Source organism: Sapajus apella, unplaced genomic scaffold (genome assembly GCF_009761245.1).
Source record: "Sapajus apella isolate SASKATOON/1434 unplaced genomic scaffold, GSC_monkey_1.0 scaffold11, whole genome shotgun sequence".
Classification (NCBI taxonomy): Eukaryota; Metazoa; Chordata; class Mammalia; order Primates; family Cebidae; genus Sapajus; species Sapajus apella.
Genome location: NW_022436951.1, coordinates 31,744,040 through 31,769,068, shown reverse-complemented (window position 1 = coordinate 31,769,068; position 25,029 = coordinate 31,744,040). Strand labels below are relative to the sequence as shown.

General features: G+C 50.4%; 1 protein-coding gene across 1 annotated transcript in view; it reads left to right on the top strand.

The window, feature by feature from the left end:
• Positions 1-1,375: 1,375 nt before the first annotated feature.
• Positions 1,376-25,029, top strand: part of ANKRD33B (ankyrin repeat domain 33B) — a 92,451-nt gene continuing 68,797 nt past the window's right edge. Inside the window, exon 1 of the mRNA XM_032279098.1 lies at positions 1,376-1,920. Within this exon, the coding sequence (XP_032134989.1) occupies positions 1,567-1,920 (354 nt within the window). The 5' untranslated portion in view covers positions 1,376-1,566. The remainder of the gene's footprint in view (positions 1,921-25,029) is intronic.

The following is a 25,029-nucleotide window of genomic DNA, read 5'->3' as shown; positions in this document are numbered from 1 at the left end:
CTGTACTCAGCCCACACCTCCCACGGCTGTTTTGGATGCGGTGCTCTCCTGCCCCTCAGCTTGCCCAGAGGCACGTGGGCCTGAAGCCTTGTCCCTAGCGGCCGCGCCCGCCTGGCTGTGGTCACCTTGCGGCCGCGAGGGCCTACCACCCGCTGGCACCAGGTGGACGCGCTGTCAAGATCGGGGAAAGGAAGGAAGGAAGGAGGCTAGAGGGACACAGAGCTGGTGGCCTCCGCAGCCTCTCACCTGCGACGGGCGCGCACGCACCACCGCGCCTATGCGCATAGACTTTCCCCAAATATTGGCTCACGACGCCTCCTACCCCAAAGTCAAGGGCTTCCTGTGGCAAATCCCCGCACGCCCTCCTCCTCTCGGCCAGGCCGCGGCGCCTGGACAGATGGGGAAGAGGACAAGGCCCGGATGGAGGGGAGCTGGGCCTGAACTGCGGCTGTCGCCCGCGGCCCTGCTCTTTTGGGCAGCCAGCCGCGGGGTCAACGCCCGGTCGCAAACTCCGGGGGTGAATCCCGCAGATCCCAGCACGAGACACAGGCCGGGCGTGGTGGTGGGGGGCTCCTCGCCGCTGGGGCTCCACCGATCCGTTCCCAGCCAGAGGCTCCCCCTGAGGTTCCGGGACACCCTAATCCCAAGCCCAGGGTCCCATCAACCCGCAAGCCACAGCCGGCCCGGGTTCCGCGTGTCTGGGGGACTCTGAGGATCGTCCTCCCCTCAGGGCTGGGACTCCCCCACGGCAGCGGACAGCCCCGCAGCGCTCCCTGGCCCCGGTCCCAGGTGAACGGATCCACTCCCGCGCCGGCCTCCTCCGCCCGCCTAGCGAGCGCCCCGGGGATTCCCCGGCCCCAAATCGGCCGCTGCCGGGTGGAGTCCGCCCCAGAGTCCGGGATCCCCCCAAGGTGAGAAAACCCGCTAGGCGCCTCCTAAGCGGCGGGAGAAACTGGCCCCATCACGGCCCGACGCCCTCAGCGGGGGCCGGCTCCAGACGTCCGAGATTCCCGAAGCTGGAGGCCGGTTCCGCCCCCGACGCTCCCCCGCCGCCACATCCGCCCCCATCCCGCGGGTCGCCGAAGTTGGGGTGCTGGGCCGCCTGCCACCCGCGACTCGGGTTCCGCTTCTTTAGAGATTTTCCTTCTGCTTGTCTTGCGCGAGCTGTCCCCAGGTCTGGGGTAACGCTGCCAGGCGCCCCGTGCCGGCGCTTGGGAGAGCAGACTGCGCCTGCCTGACTCTCAACTCTGGCCAGGAGCAGGCCCCCCGGGAGGCCCCGGAGGAGGCCCCGGGGGAGGGCGTGTCGCCGCGCCCCGCCCCGCCCCGCCCCGCCCCGCGCCGCCTCGGAAAGCCCCCGCGGTCCCGCCCACCCCAGGGACTCGCTCAGCCTCCGCTGACTTTTTTCGCTGAGCGCAGCCGCCTGGCGCCGGTTTCCGCCAGGCTGTAGCGCGCGGGCCACGGCTTCTCTGGGGACCCAGCAGCGTGAAGTGGGGACCTCGGCGCGCGCCCAGCTCCCGGCTCTCCCGGCCCGCGCCCCGGCCCCCGGCCCGCGCCCCGGCCGCCGGCATGGTGCTGCTGGCCGGGACCGGGCCGGAGGGCGGCGGGGCGCGCTGCATGACCCCGCCACCGCCGTCCCCACCCCGGGGCGCGCAGGTCGAGGAGGACCACACTGACTACGAAGAGTTCGAGGACTTCTCGAGTCTGCCTGACACCCGCAGCATCGCCTCGGACGACTCTTTCTACCCTTTCGAGGACGAGGAGGAGCAAGTCGTCGAGAGCGCAGAGAGCGTCCCGGAGGGCGTCCCGGAGGCGGCGAGCCTCCTGCGCGCCGCCTGCGCCAACGACGTGGGGCTGCTGCGGGCACTGGTGCGGCGCGGGGTGAGCGTCGAGGAGGCGCAGGAGACAGACCGCAACGGCCGGGTAAGCGGACGGCCCCGCAGATCTGAGTCCCCCCGCTGCCCCTGCTCACCTCCTCCCCACCACATCCTCGCTCCTCGCAGGTCCTGGCTCTGGACTGGTCCCTCGGTCACTCTGCCGCGCCCTGGAGCGGCTTTTCCTGGCTGTTTGGGAGCGCGGTGCGCGGGGAGCCCTGGGTGGCCGCCCGGTCCCAGGCTGTGGGACGCGGTGCGAGGAGGGGGCAGTTTAAAATGCCCGATGTGGCAGCGCGGCAGGAAACGCTGCCAGTCCGGCATCCTCACCGCGTCCCCTCCTCGTTTATTGGCCCCCAGGGACCTCCTGACTCAGAATTCGCGCTGGCGGCTCCCGCTGCAATCCAGGATTGGCTTCTTGTGGGGGTCTCTTCAACCCGGTCCCCTCCTGACCGTTACCTTTCCCTGGGCCCCTGGCTGCGGACCATTCCTCCTGGCCTGCAGGCGACAATCCCTCCTGCCAGCTCCCCATTTGTCCCCTGGGCCGCCGCCCTTGCCCTAACACGCTGGGGCACAGATGGGCTCCTCGAGCCGCGATGATTTGGCAGCAACAGTTTCCTCCCTCGCCACGACTGCTTGGTCCCCTGCCCACCTGCACTGAGCCTTGCGGCATGAGCGCCGCGACCAGCCAACCTTATCTCTGGCTCTTCTGTCTGCACGGTCACCTCCGCGAGCCAGTGCCAGCCAGGGCTCCCCGAGGCAGAGCCTGGGAGAGCAGCAGAGCCGCGGGCATCCACTCGGGTAGGGCAGGCCGCGTGGAGGGAGGCACAGACTATCCATCGGTTATGACATGACTCTGAGAAAGCAAGAGTTGTTTAGAAAAGGAAAGAAAAAGTTGGCCTAAGAAGGCTTGAGAAGGACTGGCTGGTGGAACACACCCCACCGAGCAAGCGCTTCGAGGGGAAACTGCAGTGTCCACGGGGGCCAAGTCCCCATTAGTCTGTGCTCAGTGGGCAAATGGCAGCGTTCTCACCTGATTTTTATCCTCCCCAAGGTCCGCGGTATCTGCAGAGGCAGCCTAGCACGAAAGCAAATGCTTTGCTCAGGAGCCTGCAGCTGACAGAAAACATATGCTTTGACTTGGGAACCCGGGTCACCTTGTGACTTTGGCTTATCCTGCAGTGGGTGGGGCAGGTGGTTTGCCCCGACTGTGATCTGGGCTGCACTTAGATGAATGGGAAGCCCTCGAATGTCACACTTTCCTCTTGTACTACCTTGCCCCTGTGATTCAGTTACCTCCCCCTGGGTCCCTCTCACAACACGTGGGAATTCAAGATGAGATTTGGGTGGGGACACAGCCAAGCCATGTCACATAGCATGTGAACTTGGAGGAAGGGTCTGTGCTTGTCACATGTTAGGCAGTGAGACCTGAGGTGGGGTCCCTGTGGGTAGCATCACCTGGAGCCCTTCTTCTTGCAGTACCCCCTCCCCAAGCCCAGGCGGCAGATGCCCTGGCTGGCATGTGATTAGGGCTTGGAGCCCCTCCCGAGGTCCTAGGGGCTGTTTCTTGAGTCCTACTTTCGGTTGAACTGTGAGTTTTCAGGCCCAGATGTGTGTATCAGAAACCTTGCTTTGTGAAAGCTGGTATGGGGGCTAGCTTTAAAGGAACCCCCACCAAGCTCAAGTTCATAAAGGGATCAGTGGGGTAGGTCTCTCCCCCTGTCCTGGGCAGCCTGGTGTTCTCCAGTGGGCTGGAATGGGCACAGGAGGGGCCTGGCTTGCCCAATTCCCACTCTAGGGCTCCACTGGCTCAGCTTTGTATGATGTTTTCTTTAGGGGCAAAACATAAATGTTTGTAAACAGCAGAGGGGCAGAGGAGGGCTGTGGCACAGGAGGCTGGCCCCAGCCTCTCAGCAGGTTTGTGCTCGGTTTCGTGGTCTGTAACACAGGAATAACAGCAGCCGCTGCCTCCTAGGATGTGAGCGCAAGCTGGCTTAGTGCACACAGGGCTCTGAGAAGGCCTGGCCCAGGCCTGCGTGTGCGGTCTTGTCTAGTTTCTCAGTCACCTGCCTTCTTCTCTTGGCTTAGAAGAGAGCATCTTCCACTTTTAGTTTTGTTTTGTCGTCTGCCAGGCAAGGCTTTTTCTCTCTCTGCTTTTCTTCCCCCATGATTACAGCAGAAATGAAGACTTTTTTGTTTCTCTGTGTCACATAAAATAATGATGTAGCCCGGACACAGCCTGCTAACTTCAAGACCCCTGGATTCTTTCATCTTTGGATCGGACTGAGCACGGCCTGTGTTCTATTCTCTGGGGGGCCAGAGCGGGGAGCGAGGCAGGAGCCTCCATTCTTTTCATTAGCATCCCAAGGCTGTTGACCAAACAGCCTCTATATTCCTGAAAAATAGCTGAAAGAATCAAGTGTGGCAAAACCCAAATGCCCTGCTCTGTGGTAAATGGAGTGAGTCATTGCCAAAGTGTTTATCGAAGACCTACTGTGCTCCTCCTGCTAGGTACTCCAGCAGACTCAAAGCTGAATCCAGCAGTCCCTGCCTTTGAGAGTCCTAGCGTTTTTTTGTTTGTTGGTTTGTTTGTTTTTTTTGAGATGGAGTCTTTCTGTTGCCCAGGCTGGAGTGCAATGGCGTGATCTTGGCTCACTTCAACTTCTGTTTCCTGGATTCAAGTGATTCTCCTGCTTCAGCTGAGACTATAGGCGTGTGCCACAATGCCTGGCAGATTTTTTTGTGTTTTTAGTAGAGTCGGAGTTTCACCATGTTAGCCAGGATGGTCTCGATCTCCTGACCTCATGATTTGCACGCCTCGGCCTCCCAAAGTCCTGTGTTTACAGGTGTGAGACCTAGGAAATTGGGAAGCAGACTGCTTTCTGCAGGACGGTGTCCAGCCTCCTCAATGGCAGCAGGCTACCCTCTCACGGCCTGCAGGATCCTGTTTTAAGGGCACCTTCCCGGGGAGGCTTCTGTCTCCCCTTGTTCAAGCCTACAGAACCTGGAGCCGAGCAAGCAGAATGCAAGCATTCAGATATTGAGGGCTGAAGTTATAAGTAGGATGGTCATTCAGAGAGCAGGTGACGTTTGAGCAGAGAAGGTATCTGGGGGAAACAGCAGTTAGAAGGAACTGCATGTGCAAAGACCCTGGGGCAGGAACCTCGCCGAGGCCTGGTCTCCAAGCTTGTCATGATTATGACAGTGCAAACCTTAAAGAAGGCCCGGGAGCTTTGGTGCAGTGGAGGGGTGATTGCATTAATGACAGAATGCCAGCTCATGGGTACCACCCATAGCCGGCTTTCCAGGAGGAAAGTATCTCTAAAGAAGTCTAAACTTTTCTGGGACGTGCTTGTTGAGCTGTTCATCTCTGGGCATTTAAGAAGGGAGCTTTGCCTGAGCTAACAGGCTTTCCATTTGGTCTGGGTGACTAAGGGTCAGATGTGTTTTGTTTAAGAAAATGCATTCTCTCCTGCCTCCTGAGATTGGTAGAATGTTGGATGCGGCTCAGCACACCATTTTCTTTCTCAAATATTTATTGCTCTAAAAGCATTGTGTGATTTAATATGCAACATGTAAATATTTGTCAAATAATTGCTCTGTAATATTCAAAGGGTGCTCCTGATGCCTCCTGGATTCATGGTTGTTCCGTTCCCTCTGACTTGAGGCAGTGAAAGCTACCATAATTCTTTTTCTTAATCCTTCTCTTGCACTCATTGTCACCTGAAGTTCACCTTTATGGCCTTGGCAGCTCTTGAAATGACTGTGAAAACAAAGAAAGTGTTTCAGCTGTTTTAATTGTCGCAGAAGGGCAGTTTAAATGTCAGGCAGCTCTTGGACTGAATTAGGCCCAAATATGTGCCACATTTAAAATACTGTACTCCTGTCTTGATGGGATTCTGCTTCTGCGTGTTTATGTTTGTTGGTTTGGTTGGTTGTTTGTTTTTTGAGATTGAGTTTTGCTCTGTCGCCAGGCTGGAGTCCAGTTGCAAGAACTCTGCTCACTGCAACCTTCGCCGCCCGGATTCAAGTGATTCTCCTGCCTCAGCCTCCTGAGTAGCTGGGACTACAGGCACTCACCACCACGCCTGGCTAATTTTTGTATTCTTAGTAGAGATGGGGTTTCACCATGTTGTCCAGGATGGTCTCTATCTCCTGACCTCGTGATCCACTCTCCTCGGCCTCCCAAAGTGCTGGGATTACTGGTGTGAGCCACCAAGCCTGGTCCCCATGTGTTTTTGATGTAAGTGTGGCCCCAGTCATCTGTGGCCGCAATCATGCTGCCTAACAAATAACTACAAAACCTCACGGGTGTTTGCAACTGTAAATGTTTTGCTGGGCTGGCCTGGCTCAGCTGATCGAGGCTGGGTTTGCTCATTCATCTGCATTCAGCTGCGAATGGCTGGAGCAAAACGGTCTTAACTGCGACGACTCATTGCTGCTCCATTTGGCCTCTCATCCTCCAGCGGGCTGGCCTGGCTTGTTTTCCATGGCAGGGGCAGGGTTCCAGGAAAGCAGGCTGAGCAAATAGGGCCTCGTGATGCTTCAGCTTGGCTGAGGCTCAGCGTCACTTCTGCTGTAGCCAGCCACAAGGCCAAGCGGAAGCGGTTACACCTGCTTCTTCCTGGGCTTCCCGGCCTGTGCCTCTCCCAGCTGGAATGTCCCTTGCCAGAGGTGTGGGTCTTAACTCAGGAGCCAGATAAGCATCCCAGAAACAGGCCAGAGAGAAATGCTTCATTCTTCAATCCCATCCCATCAGATGCCTCCTTATGATCTGAGTGTCTTCAGACCCGACGTACATATGCCTCTGGAAGCATAGGTTGCAGTTTCTCTGTTTCTTTGAAATTGCTCTCAAATACCACACTCCAATCCAGTCAGTTGCCACTCAGCCAACTCTGACATGGGATTTTACTTCCACCTCAATTTCTGTATCTTTGACAAGTAGAAATAAGTAAAATCCACCCTCAACTGTCCTTTATATTTTATTACTTTTTTTGAGATGGAGTGTCAATCTGTCGCCCAGGCTGGAGTGCAGTGTTACAATCTCGGCTCACTGCAACATCCGCCTCCTGGGTTCAAGCAATTCTCTTGCCTCCGCCTCCCAAGTAGCTGGGATTACAGGTGCCTGCCACCATGCCTGGCTAATTTTTGTATTTTTAGTAGAGACGGGGTTTCACCAGGTTGGTGAGGCTGGTCTTGAACTCCGGATCTCAAGTGACCCTCTCGCTTGGCCTCCGAAAGTGCTGTGATTACAGGTGTGAGCCACCACACCTGGCCAACTGTCCTTTAAATTCAGGCACATCATTTAAAAATAATCTCTTCCATTTCTTTTATAGACACACATACTGTATTAGTCTGTTTTCACGCTGCTATAAAGAACTGCCTGGGACTGGGTAATTTATAAGAAAAGAGATATAATTGGCTCACAGTTCCACATGGCTGGGGAGGCCTCAGGAAATTTACAATCATAGCAAAAAGTGAACGGGAAACAAGGCATGTCTTACTTGGCGGCAGGAGAAAGAGGGCGAGTGAGGGGGGACGTGCCACATTAAAACCATCAGCTCTTGTGAGATGGTTCTCACTATCGTGAGAACAGCAAGGGGAAATCCAACTCCATGAGCCAAATGGCTCCCACCAGGCCTCTCCTCTGATGTGTGGGGATTACAGTTCAAGGTGGGATTTGCATGGGGACACAGAGGCAAACTACATCACATACTTAATGACTCAAGGATTCCTGAGACCTACTTCATCTTAAAATCTGGTATCATCAGATGTACAAACAGGTGCCACCATCATACACCTCCACTCCTCATTACAGCCAAAAGGGGCATCCTCTCCGTCATACTGTTCAGGTCTGTGTGGCCGCCATCAACCCCCTCCTTGCCCATGAGCTTTTTTACACATGCACAAACGTGTGCACACGTGTACACACACACACACACACACACACACACACATTCCACTGGCTGTCTAAAAGATTTCTTTTCCAACTTTTGTGAATGAAACATTTTCATTGTTCACATATTTTAACGACTTCTCTACATTCTTATTTCTTTTAATTAAAAGGATTTATGTGTTCTTTTACATATGGAATTGTCTTGACTTAATTTGGAGAAATAATGTCACATGGTTATGATTTAGAATTATTGGCCCAGTAGGCCATAAAGTCAAGCTCAAGAAAGTTCAAAAAAGTGGTGTCATAAACAGCATGTTCTCTGAACTCAGTTCGTTTTTTTTCTAAATAAAGCTTAAAAATATATTTTAAAATTTAACACAATTCTAAATAACTCCATAAAAGGGAAATCATAATGTAAATTAGAACTGAAAAGTAATAAAAATACTACATATCAAAATGTGTGGGGAAAAGCAAAAGTGGCGTCTTGAAAGAAAATTATAAGTAAAATAAAACTCAAGAAAGGAAATAATAAAATGAAAAGCAGAAGTTGTTGAAACGATGAAGATTATACATCCAGGACAAAAACCGATTCTTTGAAAATAATAAAATAGATATTTTTGACAATAGTAGTCACAAAAAAGAGAAATAGCACAAATTTGAAAATACAGCCTAACAGGTTATAGTACAATTATAGCAAGGGTTAAAAAAAGATCCCTTTAAGAATGTAACCCTATACAATTTTTTTGTTTTTTTTTGGTTTTTTTTGAGACGGAGTTTCACTCATGTTACCCAGGCTGGAGTGCAATGGTCCAACCTCAGCTCACCGCAACCTCCGCCTACTGGGTTCAGGCAATTCTCCTGCCTCAACCTCCTGAGTAGCTGGGATTACAGGCGCGCGCCACCATGCCCAGCTAATTTTTTGTATTTTTAGTAGAGACGGGGTGTCACCATGTTGACCAGGATGGTCTCGATCTCTTGACCTCGTGATCCACCCGCCTCGGCCTCCCAAAGTGCTGGGATTACAGGCTTGAGCCACTGCGCCCGGCCCCAGCCTATAAAATTTTAAAACTGGCCGCCAGGTGCAGTGCCTCAGGTCTGTAAACCCAGCACTTTGCGAGGCTGAATGGAGAGGCTTGCTTAAGGCCACGAGCTCAAGACCAGCCTGGGCAACATAGCAAGACTGTCTCTACCAAAAAAAAAAAATTAAAACTTAGTTGGGTGTGGTGGCACATGCCTGTAGTTTCAGCTACTGGGAAGGCTGAGGTGGGAGGATCACTTGAGCCCAGGAATTCAAGGCTGCAGTGAGCTAGGATGGTGCCACCGCACTCAGCCTGGATGACACAATGAAACCCTGTTTCCAAAACAAAAACAAAACAACCAATTCCCACTTAAGAGTCTCGCTGGATTTATTACTCCTTCCCCGTAGTCCTAATTCTATGCCATTGTTGGGCCTTACCTTTATGAATAAGTAAACAGGGCCTGGCAAACGGAGCCAGTTTTCTGTCCTCTAGAGCTAGAACTAAGGGTAAATGTGGCAGGCAGAGTCCCCTTCCTGTAGGTTCCCAGAGCATGGCCAACACCATGTCCAGAGCCCTTCTGCTGCACATCCAAGCGCTTCCAGGCCACTCTGCTTCCCTTCACAGGGACACTGACTAGCCCTTGCTGATTTAAAAATAAAGGGAATGACACTGAGTAAAAAAGCCACTCTCAGAAGGTGATATGCTGTATGGTTCCGTTGACATCACAGGCTTGCAATAATGCAGTTTCGGAGATGAAGAACTGATTAGAGGCGCGTGGGGCCGGGGTGGGGTGGGGAGAGGGTTACTCTAACGGGTAGCTGGAAGGGGCCTTTCAGTGCTGGAACCATTCTGCACCTTGATTGTGATGTTTACAGGAAGCTACATGGAGGTTAAAATTGCATAGACGTACGTGCGCGCGTGCGTGCACACACACACACACACACACACACACACACACTGGTGCAATCTGAATAAGCTCCGTGGATTGCAACAATGTCAAATTTATAGAATTGTTATTGTAAGGTAATTGTGCAAGATGCCACCTTTGGGGAGGACAGGTGAAGGGTATGAGTTTTTGTGGGTCTGTAACTATTTCAAAATAAAAAGTTGAACGAGACCAGGCATGGTGGCTCACGCCTGTAATCCCAGCACTTTGGGAGGCCGAGGCGGGTGGATCATGAGGTCAAGAGATTGAGACCATCCTGGTCAACATGGTGAAACCCTGTCTACACTAAAAATACAAAAAATTAGCTGGGCCTGGTGGCGTGCGCCTGTAGTCCCAGCTACTCGGGAGGCTGAGGCAGGAGAATCACTTGAACCGGGGAGGCAAAGGTTGCAGTGAGCCGAGATGGTGCCATTGTACTCCAGCCTGGGCAACAGAGCAAGACTTGTCTAAAAAAAAAAAGTTGAATGAATGTGAAAGTCTGCACTGATGACCTTTTTTCTATAACCTTACTTCCATGAATTGATTGAATTTTGGACATGAAAGCAGGCTCAGACCTAATTATTCATAGGTAGGAAGAGGACTAACCAGAAATATTGGGCATCAGAACCTGGCTACTTTTATTTTGAGATGGAATCTTGCTTTGTCGCCAGGCTGGAGTACAGTGGCACCATCTCAGTTCACTGCATCTCCACCTCCAGGGTTCAAGTGATTCCCCTGCCTCAGCCTCCTGAGTAGCTGGGACTACAGGTATGTGCCACAACACCCAGATAATTTTTTTTTTTTTTTTTTGTATTTTTGGTAGAGATGGGGTTCTACCATGTTGGCCAGGATGATCTTGATTTCCTAACCTCATGATCCACATGCCTCGACCTCCGAAAGTGCTGGGATTACAGGCATGAGCCACTGTGCCCGGCCCAGAACCTGGCTACCTTAACTGTGGTTCATGGGCCAGCAGCATTGTTATTGCCTGGGAGCTTCTCTCAAATGCAGGATCTCAGGCCTCTGAGAATCTGCATTTTAAAGTCCTGAGATGATTTGCATGTACATTTAGATTTCAGGAGCTCTGGAACTTTTCTTAGAGTAGAAGTTCAGTTTGGTGGTCAAAGATGCAGGCTTAGTTTGGTTACCTGATCCTGGACAAGTCCCATGATCTTTCGATCTTCAATGTCCTTTAGATCTCCGTCTAGAAAACGGGAGGCTTATTATGAGGATGATAACACCTCCTAGAGGTTCTAGGCAGAATTAACGCGTAAGTTACATAGAAAGTGCGTGTGCCATAATAGACACTCAGTAAACAGAGCTGTTGTTTCTATGGGCAAATGAATCTCCAGATGGTTTTCCAGTACTGCTAGTTCCATTTTAGCCAAGGGGAAAAGTGGTAACAAAGTGAATGTTTAACCAAAGAGGAGTAGCTAAGAAAATAGCACGTCCACATGGTGAGGCCTCTTTTGTAACTGTTAAAAGTGGCAGCCGGTGCGGTAGGGAGAAGCCCAGAAGGGAGAAGAGGAGGGTGCTGGGGCTTCTGGTGCGTCTTGTGGGCACCTCTGATGACGTGAGGGTGGAAGTGGAACAGAAGCCTATTGCGGGTGGGAGGAGAATTGGAAGCGGCATAAGGAGAGCGTTTCAAGGACAGGGAGGAAGCTCGTTGTGCCAGGGATGGTCACAAGCCTTTCCCTTTCCTTTTCTTTTTTTTTTGAGATGGACTCTTGCTCTGTCGCCCAGGCTGGAGTACAATGGTGCAGTCTTGGCTCACTGCAGTCTCAGCTCACTGGAGTACAGTGGTGCTGTCTTGGTGACCTCTGCCTCCTGGGCTCAGGCGATTCTCCTGCCTCAGCCTTCCCAGTAGCTGGGACTACAGACACCCACCACCACACCTGGCTAATTTTTGTATTTTTAGTAGAGACGGGTTTCAACATGTTGTCCGGGGCTGGTCTCGAACTCCTGACCTCTGGTGATTTGCTCACCTCAGTCTCCCAAAGTGCTGGGATTACAGGCACCCACCACCACACCTGGCTAACTTTTGTATTTTTAGTAGAGAAGGGATTTCACCATGTTGGCCAGGCTGGTCTCGAACTCCTGACCTCAGGTGATTTGCTCACCTCGGCCTCCCAAAGTGCTGGGATTACAGGCGTGAGCCATTGGGCCGGCCGCCTTTTCTCTTTTCTTCAGCATTTCCCTTGAGTACTGGTTACTGCAGAGACCCCTGGAGTCGGGGCCTGTCGTGGGTCTTGGAGGGACTGATTGTGTCCAGTGTTGGGCTGTGCACAGGCGGCTGTGGTGGATTCCCAGGTTTTCCCCACAGCTGCTTCCCTTTAACTCTGACAAGGCAGCCATCCAAAGGGCCCGGCCTGCCCTACTTGTAGCGGGAGGGTCAGTCTGTATCGTTTCCTTCTAGACCTTGCAGCTTTTGTATTTTAAAACTCGAGGGACAGCAGTCATCTCCTAAAAATAGCAGCAGTGACATAGCTCTGCAGTCAGTTTCGCTGGCGCTGGGAATTCAGCTTTTGTCTCTGGTGTTAGATAATGGGCAGGTTTCTAGGAAATGAATTCCATGTACAGTAGAGCCAGGTTCAGTTGACCTCACTGGAGACCTTGAGCCCGGCTTACTGCACTTCAGGGCCCTTTAGTCATCTCCCAGCTGACCTCCACGCTTTGGAGGGTCCAGGTCTTTGGGGGACGTGTTTCCTTGGAAGCGCAAAGGCCCTAGGCACATAAGAGTTGCGTTTGAGGAAGCTGGCACGGGCTGCGATGGCCCCTGAGGAGCGGGGGAAGGGACAGTGCCTTGTCACCTGTATGTCCTTTGTTGAAGAGTGAACTGCACCAGGCCTTCTCTGAGGTCGTTCCCACACCGTGATGGGGGAAGGCCACTTTGAGCTGGAAGTACAGGCCCTGCAGGCGATCAGCTCATTCTGGTTTGCCTGGGACTTTCCAATTTTTTGATTTTAGCACTGAAAATCCTGCATCCTGGGAAACCCCTCTGTCCCCAGCAAACTGGGATGGTTAGTCACCCGACCTATGAACAAGGCCCCCTTAGGTTGAGGCCGCATGCGGAGTGTTGCCTAAGAGAAGCTGAAGGACCCACCAGCTGAAAATTTCTCCTTTAGCACTATCTGGCCCCTGACTTTGGAGGAAAACAGTGTGTTAAGTTCCATTATCTGGAAGGAAGCACTGTCCAGTGCTTAGCCCCTTATACTGGGTTCTTTTATCACACAAGAAGGCCATCACCCAGCCAGGGGTAGGGCCCATACGGGGACACAGGACAGATGGATCTTCTTGGGGGGATTCTGGGAGATAGGAGAGCCGTTATCAGAGAGGGCCTGTGGGGTGGAGGGCAGGGGCTGGATTGGCGTTGGGGAAAAGTAGATTAAATACATTTCTTGAAAAAATTCACTTACTTAAAATACACTAGGGAAGCTGTGGCCAATTTCTTTTTAATAGAAATAATCATTTTTAAATTTTCTCGAGTGTAAACAAATCTGAACCACTGGGTCCGTTTGTGAGGCACAAGTGTATTGCGTTAATTTTTCTTTTCTTTTTCTTTTTTTTTTTTAAGAGATGGGGTTTCACCATATGGATGTCAGGCTGGTCTTGAACTCCTGACCTCAGGTGATCCACCCGCCTCGGCCTCCCAAAGTGCTGGGATTACAGGTGTGAGCCACCGCGCCTGGCCAAGTTAATTTTTCAAAACCCCAAACCTATCTCATTTGTTAGAGGTAGTGACTTACAGTGACTCTACTAATAATTGTATTGGGACTAAGAATAATTAAGATACTCTTGGCTGGGTGCAGTGGCTCATGCCTGCAATCCCTCAGGGCTTTAGGGGGCTGAGGTGGGTAGATTACCTGAACCCGGGAGTTCAATACCAGCCTGGGCAAGATGGCAAAACCCCATGTTACAAAAAAATACAAACGTTTGCTGGTCATAGTGGCATGTACCTGTAATCGCAGCCACACAGGAGGCTGAGGTTGCAGAATCACCTGAGCCCAGGAAGTCGAGGCTGCAGTGAGCCATTGTACTCTAGTCTAGTCTGGGCAAGGGAAGTGATAGTGTCTCCAAAAAAAAAAAAAAAAAAAGTCTCAATTTTTTTTTTTTTATTCAATAATTTTAATCTGGTAGATGGACCTTGAAAATACTTAAGTGCTCATATCATTCTTATGGATTGGTTTGGGTGTGTGAGTTCTAACATAGACAGCAAGGCTATGTTTCCTATAGTAACATCCAACAAGTCTGTTAAGTAATGTTTTTTTTCTGGAAAAGAATAGATTTTCCTAAACTTTATTAAAACACAGTATCAGGTGCTGAAGGGATAATTTTGAGATTCTGTATTTTTCCACTTACAGAAGAGGTATGGAGTTTTTTTAAATTTCTGGATGGAACTAGTGTGCATGACTTTGAAAAAGTCACTTTCACTCAAAAAATCCCAGGGTCTTTACCTGGAAAATTAATTGATGCACCTATAAGTAATTTCTAGCTCTAAAAATTGATGGAATTCTATCTTGCAATTTAAAAAAATTAAATGAGTAGAATCAAATGATTAAAACACAGTAGTCACGGGATTACTAGGAACAGAGTTTTTTTTTTTTTAAAGAAACCTAACGAAAAAGGTCAAAGTAGTGGGAAATCCCCAAAAAGCATAAAAAGAAGTAATTTGCAAGGGAAAGTGAAGAAAAAGGAACCTTTTAAATAACAGCTGTATTGATATAGAATTCACATACTATACAATTCAACTGTTTAATGTCTACAAATCAGTAGATTTTAGTATATTCACAGATTTGTGCAATTATCCCATGGTTAATTTCAGAACGTTTTCATCAATTCAGAAAGAACTGTGTACTTTTCAGCTTTTACCCTCTATTCCCCACACCCTGTAGCCCTAAGCAACCATTAGTCTACTGTGTGTGCCTATGTACATGATTTATGGGAGGATTTTTATGAAAGAACTAGATCCTTGTAACTTTATGTCACCCTATCTTGACAATTTCTTCAGTGAGTGAGTAGGGCGTTCACCCCCCCACCAGGAGTGGCTGCCACATACAAGACATATGTGGGCTCTGTCTGCAAGACTCTCACCATAAATTACCTATCAATTACAGTGGAGGATGAGGGGCTGAGTTTTTAAAGTATGCAAAGCTCTAAGTCTGACTCATTCCATGTTGAGCGTTGGGCCTCACTGTCCGCTCCCTGTCACTGCAGAGGTCCTCAGAGTGTGGTCCACGCCCAGCGTGACCTGGGACCTCACCCTACGCCCCTTGGATCCCAGGCGCTGTGGCAGGATCAGCACTCAGTGTTCAGCAAACCCTCCAGTGGGTTCTTTTGTCTGCTCACCTTTGAGCACCGTGGATGGGCTGCTTTTAGGACATCGTCTGTTTTGATGTTTCTTACACCTCCCACCCGCCACCCTACCAATTTTCTCTTTCCACCTCAGCTTGTCCTGCATTCTTTTCTGAAGGGAAGGTTGCAGTGGGTTTCTCTTGGTGGTCTTGTCTGCTCCGTCCCTCTCTTTTCTTGCTCCTGACTCGGCGGGATCTAGGGGAGCAGCTCGGTGGAGAGTAGGCTAGTTGGCTTTGCCCTTGGTGGGGTGTCTGGGGGCTTGGGAGGGGCTCGGGAGTGGACAGATGCTGACGGACATCTGCTTCTGTCAGTGGCTTCAGTCCAGACTCGCCCTGGACCAGGTCTTGTCAGTGGTCTCCTCCCACTGCTTCCTCCGTCCTTCCCTCTTTGCTGCCTCCTCCATCTTTCCCTTCTTTCCATGAACATATGTGGATCTCTGCTGTCATAAAAACAAAAACAACCAAAAACCCCAAATTCACTTGCCAGTGGGTTGGGCTCTGGCAGGTCCTCGAAGTCTTCTGCTTTCCAAGGCCGAAGGCTACCAGCCGGTGGGTCCCGTGTCCTCATCTGCCTCCAGCCTTGGGCTGGCTGGTTCTGCCCTTGCCTCTAGGCTGCTTGTCTTCAGTGTGTGCTTTATTGGTGGGCGCCATGAAGCATCCATGCCAGGGGCCTGGCCCTACGTCTGGAGTCCTCATCCCACCCACTGAAACTTCTCATGACCCTGGCAGGGCTGCTTCCCCCTCCCCCAGAGCTTTGGGCACTATTGTCAGAATTGGAACAGGACGGCAAACCTGCCTCAGGGCCCGGGATGCGAGGTCGGAGTCTCAGATTACCTTGGCCCCGTGCCTCTCGGCCAGGTGTGCTGGGTGTGCGCAGCTTGTTCGAGGCTCACGGTAGCCTGGCTTCTGGGCTCGCCAACACTGTGGCTCCCAGGAACTGCTCTGTGCCTGGGATCCTGCCACCACTGCCTGCACCCTGGACCCGGGAGCCTGTCTTTGTTTCTTTTTTTTTTTTTTTTTTTTTGAGACGGACTTTCTCTCTTGTTACCCAGGCTGGAGTGCAATGGCGCGATCTCGGCTCACCGCAACCTCCGCCTCCTGGGTTCAGGCAATTCTCCTGCCTCAGCCTCCTGAGTAGCTGGGATTACAGGCATGCGCCACCATGCCCAGCTAATTTTTGTATTTTTAGTAGAGACGGGGTTTCACCATGTTGACCAGGATGGTCTCGAGCTCTTGACCTCGTGATCCACCTGCCTCAGCCTCCCAAAGTGCTGGGATTACAGGCGTGAGCCACCGCGCCCGGCCCCTCTTTGTTTCTTTACACTGCTCATTTGTTGGTCTCCCCTGCAGTTAGGGGAGATGGTCTGGTGTCCCTTCCTTTGTTCCATGAGGCCCTTCTCACGGGCTGGCCTCTTTACTCCCTGTCATGGTTAGTTTCATGAGTCAGCTGGGCTAGGCCGCAGTACCCACGTATTCCATCCAACGTTGGTCTAGGCATTTCTGTGCAGGTATTTTGTGGCTATGGTTAACATCTACAATTAGTTGACTTTAAGTCAAGGAGATTACTCTCTGTAATTTGGGTGTACCTCGTCCTATCAACTGAACGAAAACGGAGGTTTCCTGGAGGAGAAGAAATTCTGCCTCAAAGCTGCAGCCTCAACTCCGGCCTGAGCTTCCAGCCTCCCTGCCTGCCCTGTGGATTTTGAACTTGCCAGCCCCCACAATCTGTGAGCCAGTTCCTTAAAATAAATCTCTTTATTTCTGAGTCTCCTCTTGGTTCTGTCTCTCCGGAGAGCCCTGACTGATGCATTCCCCTAGGAACGTTGTCTGCTGGCGGAGCCTCCCTGGGCTCGTGCAGCTGGTGCCAGCTCTCAGCCCTGTTCCGCTTTCCTGAGAGTCACATGTGCATTCAGGCTCACGTGCAGACTTCCTCCTGCCAGTCTTCTCCCAGCTTCTTCTTCTTAACGTGTTCCTGTTGCCCCCAGGACCAGCTTCCTGGGCATACAGCCTGTGCAGTCCACAGGCCTGTGCTTAAAAGGGGCCCGTGTCTGGTGGAATGCTGTGCTGTTACTGTTTTGAAACTCTTAATGGTTTTGAAACAGAGCCTGCATTTTCATTTTGCACTGGGGCTCCAAAGTGCAGCCGGTCCTGGCTGCCCCTGTGTTTCTGGCTGCCCATGTTTACAATCCTACAGTCAGTCCGGACTTCCTGGTCTTCTGTATCCAGTCACTTCCCAAGCAGGGGGAAGTCCACCACGATGGTCTCCCACGCTTCACTGGGGTCTCAGTTAAACAAGTGCTGTATCTCACCCCTAAGACTCTCACCAGTCAATTCTGCTGCCGCTTCTAGATTTATCTTCATGTGTGTGGCTTTTTTATTTTCTTTCTTTCTTTTTTTTTTGAGACAGAGTTTTGCTTTTGTAGTTTAGGCTAGCGTGCAGTGGTGCAACCTCAGCTCACTGCAACCTCCAACTCTTTGGTTCAAGCGATTCTCCTGCCTCAGCCTCCCAAGTAGCTGGGATTACAGGCACACGCCTGTACACCACCACACCCAGCTAATTTTTGTATTTTTGGTAGAGACAGGTTTCACCATGTTGGCCAGGATGGTCTCGATCTCTTGATCTTGTGATCTGCCCACTTCGGCCTCCCAAAGTGCTGGGATGACAGGTGCCGTAGCCACTGCTCCCAGCCTTTTCTTTTTTACAGCAGCATTGTCTTTGGAAACACTCCCCGCAGAGCCCCTCACAGCAGTTCTCAGCTTCCCTCTCTGTCACAGAAGCTGGTGACTTGCTGTCCCCCAGCTGTGCACTGTGCTGCCTGCTCCCTGATCCACCGAGGTGGATCCTTGTTTGCCATGGAACACACATCTGTCCCTCCTTGGACTGCAGGACCACTCAGGGGTCCCCTCCTGTGAACTTCCCATGGGCCCCTTTGCTGCATGGCTTCCCCTGACTTCGGACCCTCATCACAGTTTGCAGCTTGGTATAGACTCTGATTCTGCTGTGTTTCATACTGAGTGGTGGATATTTTCTCTTGAAGCTTGATCAGCTCCATGAGGGAGATGCTCAGCCTCATTCAGTTTCTGCCCTGTGCAGTTGGGCGGTTTGTTGCACATGGTTGGTGGATTGTCCCTGCTTGGTCCCCTAGGCTGGAGTGCAGTGGGGGGAATCTCAGCTCAATGCAACCTCCACCTCCAGGGTTCAAGCGATTATCCTGCCTCAGCCACCAGGTGTGCATTACCATGCCTGGCTAATTTTTTGGTATTTTTAGTAGAGATGTGTTTCCCCATGTTGGCCAGGCTGGTCTTGAACTTCTGACCTCAGGTGATCTGGTCCACTTCAGCCTCCCAAAGTGCTGGGATTGCAGGTTCAAGCCACCACGTCCAGCCTGTCCCTGCTTTTTGAATATGATTCGGGTACCGTGCCCTGTTGACAGTTACCTATGTTATTTTGAAAATTCTTAAAAATAGGGCAGATCTCAGCACTGGATGTTTCGGTTCCAATAATCCTTTGCTGTGCATGGCAAGGTGCTTAGTAGCATCCCTGGCCCCTGCCCACTGGATGCCAGCACCAGTGCCTTCCCCTCTGTGATGACCAAAGTCTCCAGACATTGCCAGTTTCCCCTCGGGGCACAGTTACCCCTGGTTGAAATCACTGGAATAGAGATGGAAAGGAGTAAGATCGTTGGAGTTATAAACCTGGGCGCCTTCTTTACTGGAAGAATCTGCGGTATTTGGCATGCTTCGCTGCTCTCTCCTGCCTCTTTCTCACCAAGAGTTTTTTCAGGTGTTTTTCACAGGTAAAGAATTTATGTGCTTTGGGGCCAGATGTGGTGGCTCATGCCTGTAATCCCAGAACTTTGGGAGGCCAAGGTGGGCGGATCACTTGAGGTCAGGAGTTCGAAGGCTGCCTGGCCGACATGGTGAAACTCCGTCTCTACTAAAAATACAAAACACTTAGCTGGGCGTGGTAGCACGAACCTGTAATTCCAGCTACTTGGGAGGCTGAGGCAGGAGAACTGCTTGAACCCAGGACGTGGAGGTTGCAGTGAGCCGAGATTGTGCCATTGCACTCCAGCCTGGGCAACAGAGCGAGACTCCATCTCAAAAAAAAAAAAAAAAAGAATTTACTTACTTTGTTAGGAAAATTGTATTTACCAGGTCCTCCACCATGCACTCCTATTCTGTAAAATGGAAAATACCATAATTAGAGTTCCTGGCTCTGAAATGCTTCTCTGGTTGTTATTTGGAACGTTTGTTGTTGTTTGAATCTTAGCATTTGACCGGATTTTCCTCTTGGAGTTGTAATAGGACAAGGGAGCTTTTAAAAGTATAATCTGAGGAGATTAGCCCCAGGAGGCATGAAACATCCCTCCGAAGTTCACGGTCGGTCTTTCGAGGACATCCCATCACGTTTATCCAGTGCCCAGTGTGAGCAGCCTAGAGGACAAGTGAGGCCGCTGCCACCTGCCTGGTAAAAATGTAATTGACAGGAAGTTAATGAGGGGCAAAGACAACTGTTTTATGCCTAACAGAACCGCATGACACATGTTTTACCAAGAAACCATGCACTTGGCTTTGATTTTCAAAGTGATTTTTATGAACTAATAACATTTCAAGTAGGCACTTTCTATGTTGGAATTCTCCCTTTAAAAAGAACTCTCAGCTGGGAGTGGTGGCTCACGCCTGTAATCCTAGCCCATTGGGAGGCTGAGGCGGGCTGATCACTTGAGCTTGGGAGTTTGAGACCAGTCTGGGCAATATGGTGAGACCCTTGTCTCTACAAAACATGCAAAAATTAGCCAGATGTGGTGGTGGATGCCTATAGTCCCAGCTACTTTGGAGGCTGAGGCAGGAGGATCATTTGAGCTGGAAAGTTGAAGCTGCCGTGAGCCATGATCATGCCACTGCACCCCAGCCTGGGAGACAGAGCAAGACCCTGTCTCAGAAAAACAAAAAAATAAAAAGAAAATAAAAAGAAATGTTACAAAACAATTTGCATTAAATATACCTCTTGATTCAGTATGAAATTGCCTCTTTTTCAGTTTAATGTATGTATTTATTTAGCAAATATTCACTGGACATGCGTACCTGTGCCGGGCGCTGTTCTAAGGGACAGAAATGGAGATTGCTGCTGAAATGGAGCTTGCGTGACTTTAGGGGAGAGAAACAATGACAAGCTCAAATACATGCACCCCTTCTCAGGGGAGGGAGCAAGTGCTCAGAAGATGCGATAAGGCAGGCAGGGAAAGGGCTTTGCAGCACTGGGATGCTGAAAATTTCTCTCCTCGCCAGGGAAGGAACCTTTGAGTGAAGACCTGGAAGGAAGTGGAAGTCTTGCTATTTGGAAGTCTAGGAAAGAGGCTTCCAGGCTGGTGGAGCAGGTGGTAGAGCCTGGAATGTTCTAGAAGAGCCAGGAGGCCAGAGGGGCTACAGCAGAGCAACGTGGGGAGAGGGCAGTAGATGAGGTCAGAAGCGACTGATGCTTAACTCACAAAGAGAAGGGCAGACTCTGGTAAGGAGAGCTGGAGGGGAAGGAAGAAAACCCAACTCCAGGCGTAAGTGAGAGCTTTGCTGGCGTCCTGTTGAAGTCTGGTCCTCTTTCGAGTGGACAAAGTCTTCCAGGGCAGTCTTCTTAGGCACTGGTTGTGCTGAGCTTGTCTCTTACCTGGTGCTTAATTAGATCAATGCCTTTTCAAAGTTTGTTTAACTGAATCAACAAGTGTTTTCCTGGATGCATACAGAACTGGAAGCTGAGGTCCCCTAAACATTGTCCTTGATGGACAAATCTATACTTGGGATGCTGATCTCTGGTCCTTAGCTTAGTGGTTTTAGGTCTGACTTTGAGTCTTGGTGGTCATTTCCATTTGACAAAGGAGTTTAAGCCTGTGATTATATGGGGTCTGTTGAGCGTGTGGCTTTGCTTGTTCAGGTGAAAAGTAACGCACTGAGAAATGCCTGAATTGGAAAGCACTTCCTGGGTGTTTGTGACTTCCTCTATCTGCCCCTGAGACGAGGCTGCCCCAAGGCCTGTGTGGCTAATAGGTGTGCCGGCGACATCTGGGTCGTAGCCTTGTTGGGCGCTTGCATGAGAGATGAGGCCATGGGCCCAGGTGTTCGATGGGTTGCCATGCTGGGTGATAGCACTGTGCCAACAGGCCTGTGTGAAGCAGAGCTGTGGGCCTAGGGTCCAACAGACGGGACTCACCGCAGGGCACCTCCTCTCTGTCCTCGTCTGAAGCAGATGCATCCATCAGTCCTTTGCACATCCCAGAGTTTTGGTGATGGCTTCTCCATGCCAGGCTTTCCACGGGAGATTGGAGGCCAAGACAAGAACAAGCCATGGGGCTCTATCCTCAAAGACCCAGCAAGCGGCAACCCAGGCTATGGTGAAGACCCTGAATTCTAGGTTCTTGTGGTCTTGAGAGTTTCTCTGTTGTCTCTCTGCTTGATGCCATTGCATAGCATTTCTTTCTTCTGTTATGTAACACCGAGAAATAGAGTCATCGTTCAGGACACGTGAGGAATTTGTTCCAGAACTCCCCCACCTATACCCAAATCTGCATATACTCAAGTTGCACAGTCCACTTTGTGGAACCCCTGGAGACAAAGAGTCGGCCCTCCGTAGGTGGATTTCACTTCCCACGATTTGGTTGAAAATAATCTAGGTATACGTGAACTCTGACAGTTCCAGGGTTGTTTAAGGGTCAGCTGTAGAGCAGCCCTGTATGAGGAAGAAAACCAGCGCTGGGGTTAGTGCCACAGCCCGTGGCTCTTCACTTGATTGGAAATTCTTGTGTAGACCTGATGGACTATAAGAATACGACATGCATTGGGTTCTTGTCACTCTGCGTGTGTGTGTGTGTGTGTGTGTGTGTGTGTGTGTGTGTGTGTGCCGTTTTCTTCTCTTTATTTTCCATACAGTTTATAAGAGGATATTTAGACCAACCAACAGTTCCCGTCTACAGTATTTTAGTGCCGAACAAGTTTTGCTGTGTGGCCTCTTAATGCATAATTCAGGAAATTGCTGTTGCTATCTTGCAGTCAGTATAATGGGAGAAGGATCTTTCCAGTGCAAACATGGCCTTCTCCAATACATTTACATACCCCAGGACGTTGCTCATTTGTTTCCTGGCTTTTAACTTAACAGCACTGCAAATAGGGGCCTTTTCCAATATATTTACATGTACCAGGGCATCATTTGTGTGTTTCCTGCCTTTTAACTCAGCAGCAGTATTTGCTTAGCTAAGAAGTTGGGAGAATCTTTTGCCTACTGAATATAAATAAGCAATGAAGTTGGTGGTATGTGAAGTTTTCATTGTGGGAGAATGTTTCAGATTTTAGTGATTTCATTTTATTTATTTATTTTTTTGAGATGGAATCTTGCTCTGTCACCCAAGCTGGGGTGCAGTGGTGTGATCTTGGCTCACTGCAACCTCAGCCTCCTGGGTTTAAGGAATTCTTCCACCTCAGCCTCCCAAGTAGCTGAGTACAGATGCCTGCCACCATGTCTGGCTAATTTTTGTGCTTTTAGTGGGGGGGGGTGGGTTTCACCATGTTGGCCAGGTTGGTCTTGAACTCCTGACCTCAAGTGATCTGCCTGCCTCAGCCTCCCAAAGTGCTGGGTTTACAGGTGTAAGCCACTGCGCCCAGCGGATATGTTTCTTTCTTTAATCTATGACTTCCTAGTGGACATTGAGGTTATTTCTAGTTTGCAATTTACACAGAGATTTGCACATCTTCGTACAACAACCTACTGACTCTTAGGCAATTGTTAGATTTTGTTTGGATCTGTGTAGTAGGTTCTCTTATTTTTGAAAGTCAATCTGCCTTTCCCTGGGGTAGGATTAGACTTCCCTCCCTGTAACATCACATTTGACCACGTCACTTGCTCTGGCCAAGTCAGCGAGAAGTGACTTGTGTAACTTTTGGCCAGAAGTTTTGAAGTCCAGCATATGATTTGCCTTATCCTTTTTCCCCCTTCCAGGCAACCCGCAATTTTCCAGGTAGATTTTCCTCCATCAGCCTGAGTCCTGGAAGGGCAAACAATGTGGGAAAGAGCTGCATGCCAACCATGTGGCATGTGCAGAAAGCAGACATTCATCATGTGCCACTGGGATGTGGGGATTGCTTGTTCTGCTGCACAGCCTGACTTACCCTGACCCACCGAATGCATGTTAGCCAGTGGACCCCTAGAGAGTGAACCTGCTTAGACCATCACTCAGGCATTTGAATATTGATGTCCGTCTCTTGTCCTGTCCCTGGCTTATCACCCTTGACTAACATACTCTGAGGCAGTCTTCACCCCAGTTCCTGTTTTCATGTTCTAGGGAGATAAGGCCCCATACTCTGAGCTGCTTGACCACACGACTTCTGCTTTAAGCCTGGGGAACCCGATAGGGTAACCCCCGAGTTCCTGTGGTGAGTCTCATGCTCCCTTCAAATTAACTAATCCAACCGCACTGTGGAAACGCACCTAGGTAACCTCATAAAGGATCCAACCCACAGGCCCCTCCGTTTCTCTCTTGTTCCCCATCTGCTGATGGAGGGAGCAGGTCCTGGGTAGGTCCTCCCCTCTTCTCTTTGGTCCTGCCAGGGGTGCGGCCTCTTCTTTCTAGACCTGTGAGTAGTAAATGTCACTGTTTCATTTTCCAGTCTAAGTGCCCCGCACTGCGCTGCACCTGACTACATCAAGCCTCACCACCTGTGCCCCGCACTGCGCTGCACCTGACTACATCAAGCCTCACCACCTCACTTAACAGATCGTAACACTTAAGTTTACTAGCGAGGTAGGGGAGTACATTTCCTTCCACACTCTTGCCAAAACCAATTAATTTGCCTCTTTTTACTCTTTTCCAACTTGTCAGAAAATGTTACCTCACTTTTATTTGTGTATTTTTGTTGATTAGTGAGGCTGAGACATGTTTCATATCACATGTTTGCTAGCCCTTGGTATATCTTTCTTTGAACTACTTTGCCAATTCCTTTGTCAATTTTTTGATTAATCTGTCTTGTCTTCCTGAGGTCTAAGGATTTTTTTTACATATGCTAAAGTTACTATATTCTGCCTTCTTTTTCTTTCTTTCCGCACTGCGCTGTAAATTTCTTTTGGGACAGAGTTTTACTCTTTTCGCCCAGGCTAGAGCGCAACGGAGAGATCTTGGCTCACCGCAACTTCCACCTCCCAGGTTCAAGCGATTCTCCTGCCTCAGCCTCCCAAGTAGCTGAGATTATAGGCGCATTCCACCACACCTGGCTAATTTTTGTATTTTCAGTAGAGACAGGGTTTCACCATGTTGGTCAGCCTGGTCTCGAACTCTTGACCTCAGGTGATTCTCCCACCTCAGCCTCCCAAAGTGCTGGGATTACAGGCATGAGCCACCGCGCCTGGCCTCTGCCTTCTTTTTCTTTTTTTGAGACGGAGTTTCGCTTGTTACCCAGGCTGGAGTGCAATGGCTCGATCTCGGCTCACCGCAACCTCCGCCTCCTGGGTTCAGGCAATTCTCCTGCCTCAGCCACCGGAGTAGCTGGGATTACATGCATGCGCCACCATGCCCAGCTAATTTTTTGTAGTTTTTCAGTAGAGACAGAGTTTCACCATGTTGACCAGGATGGTCTCGATCTCTTGACCTCATGATCCACCCGCCTCGGCCTCCCAAAGTGCTGGGATTACAGGCGTGAGCCGCCGCGCCCGGCCCTGCCTTTTTTTTTTTTCTAATTTGTCATTTAAAAAAATCCTGTTCAAGGTTTACAGAATTTCCTGAATATGTGGCTGGATATCTGTTGTCAGTTTTGGAAAATTCTCTGCCATTATCTTGTCAAATACTGTTTTGTTCCAGTTCCTTTTTCGTCCTATTCTGTGACACCAAATTCACCCACACCAGACCATTTACACCATGCTGCCTGCATATTTTGTGCTTTTCTTCCTGTCTTTTAAATATTTTTTTTTTTTTTTTTTTTTTTTTTTTTTTTT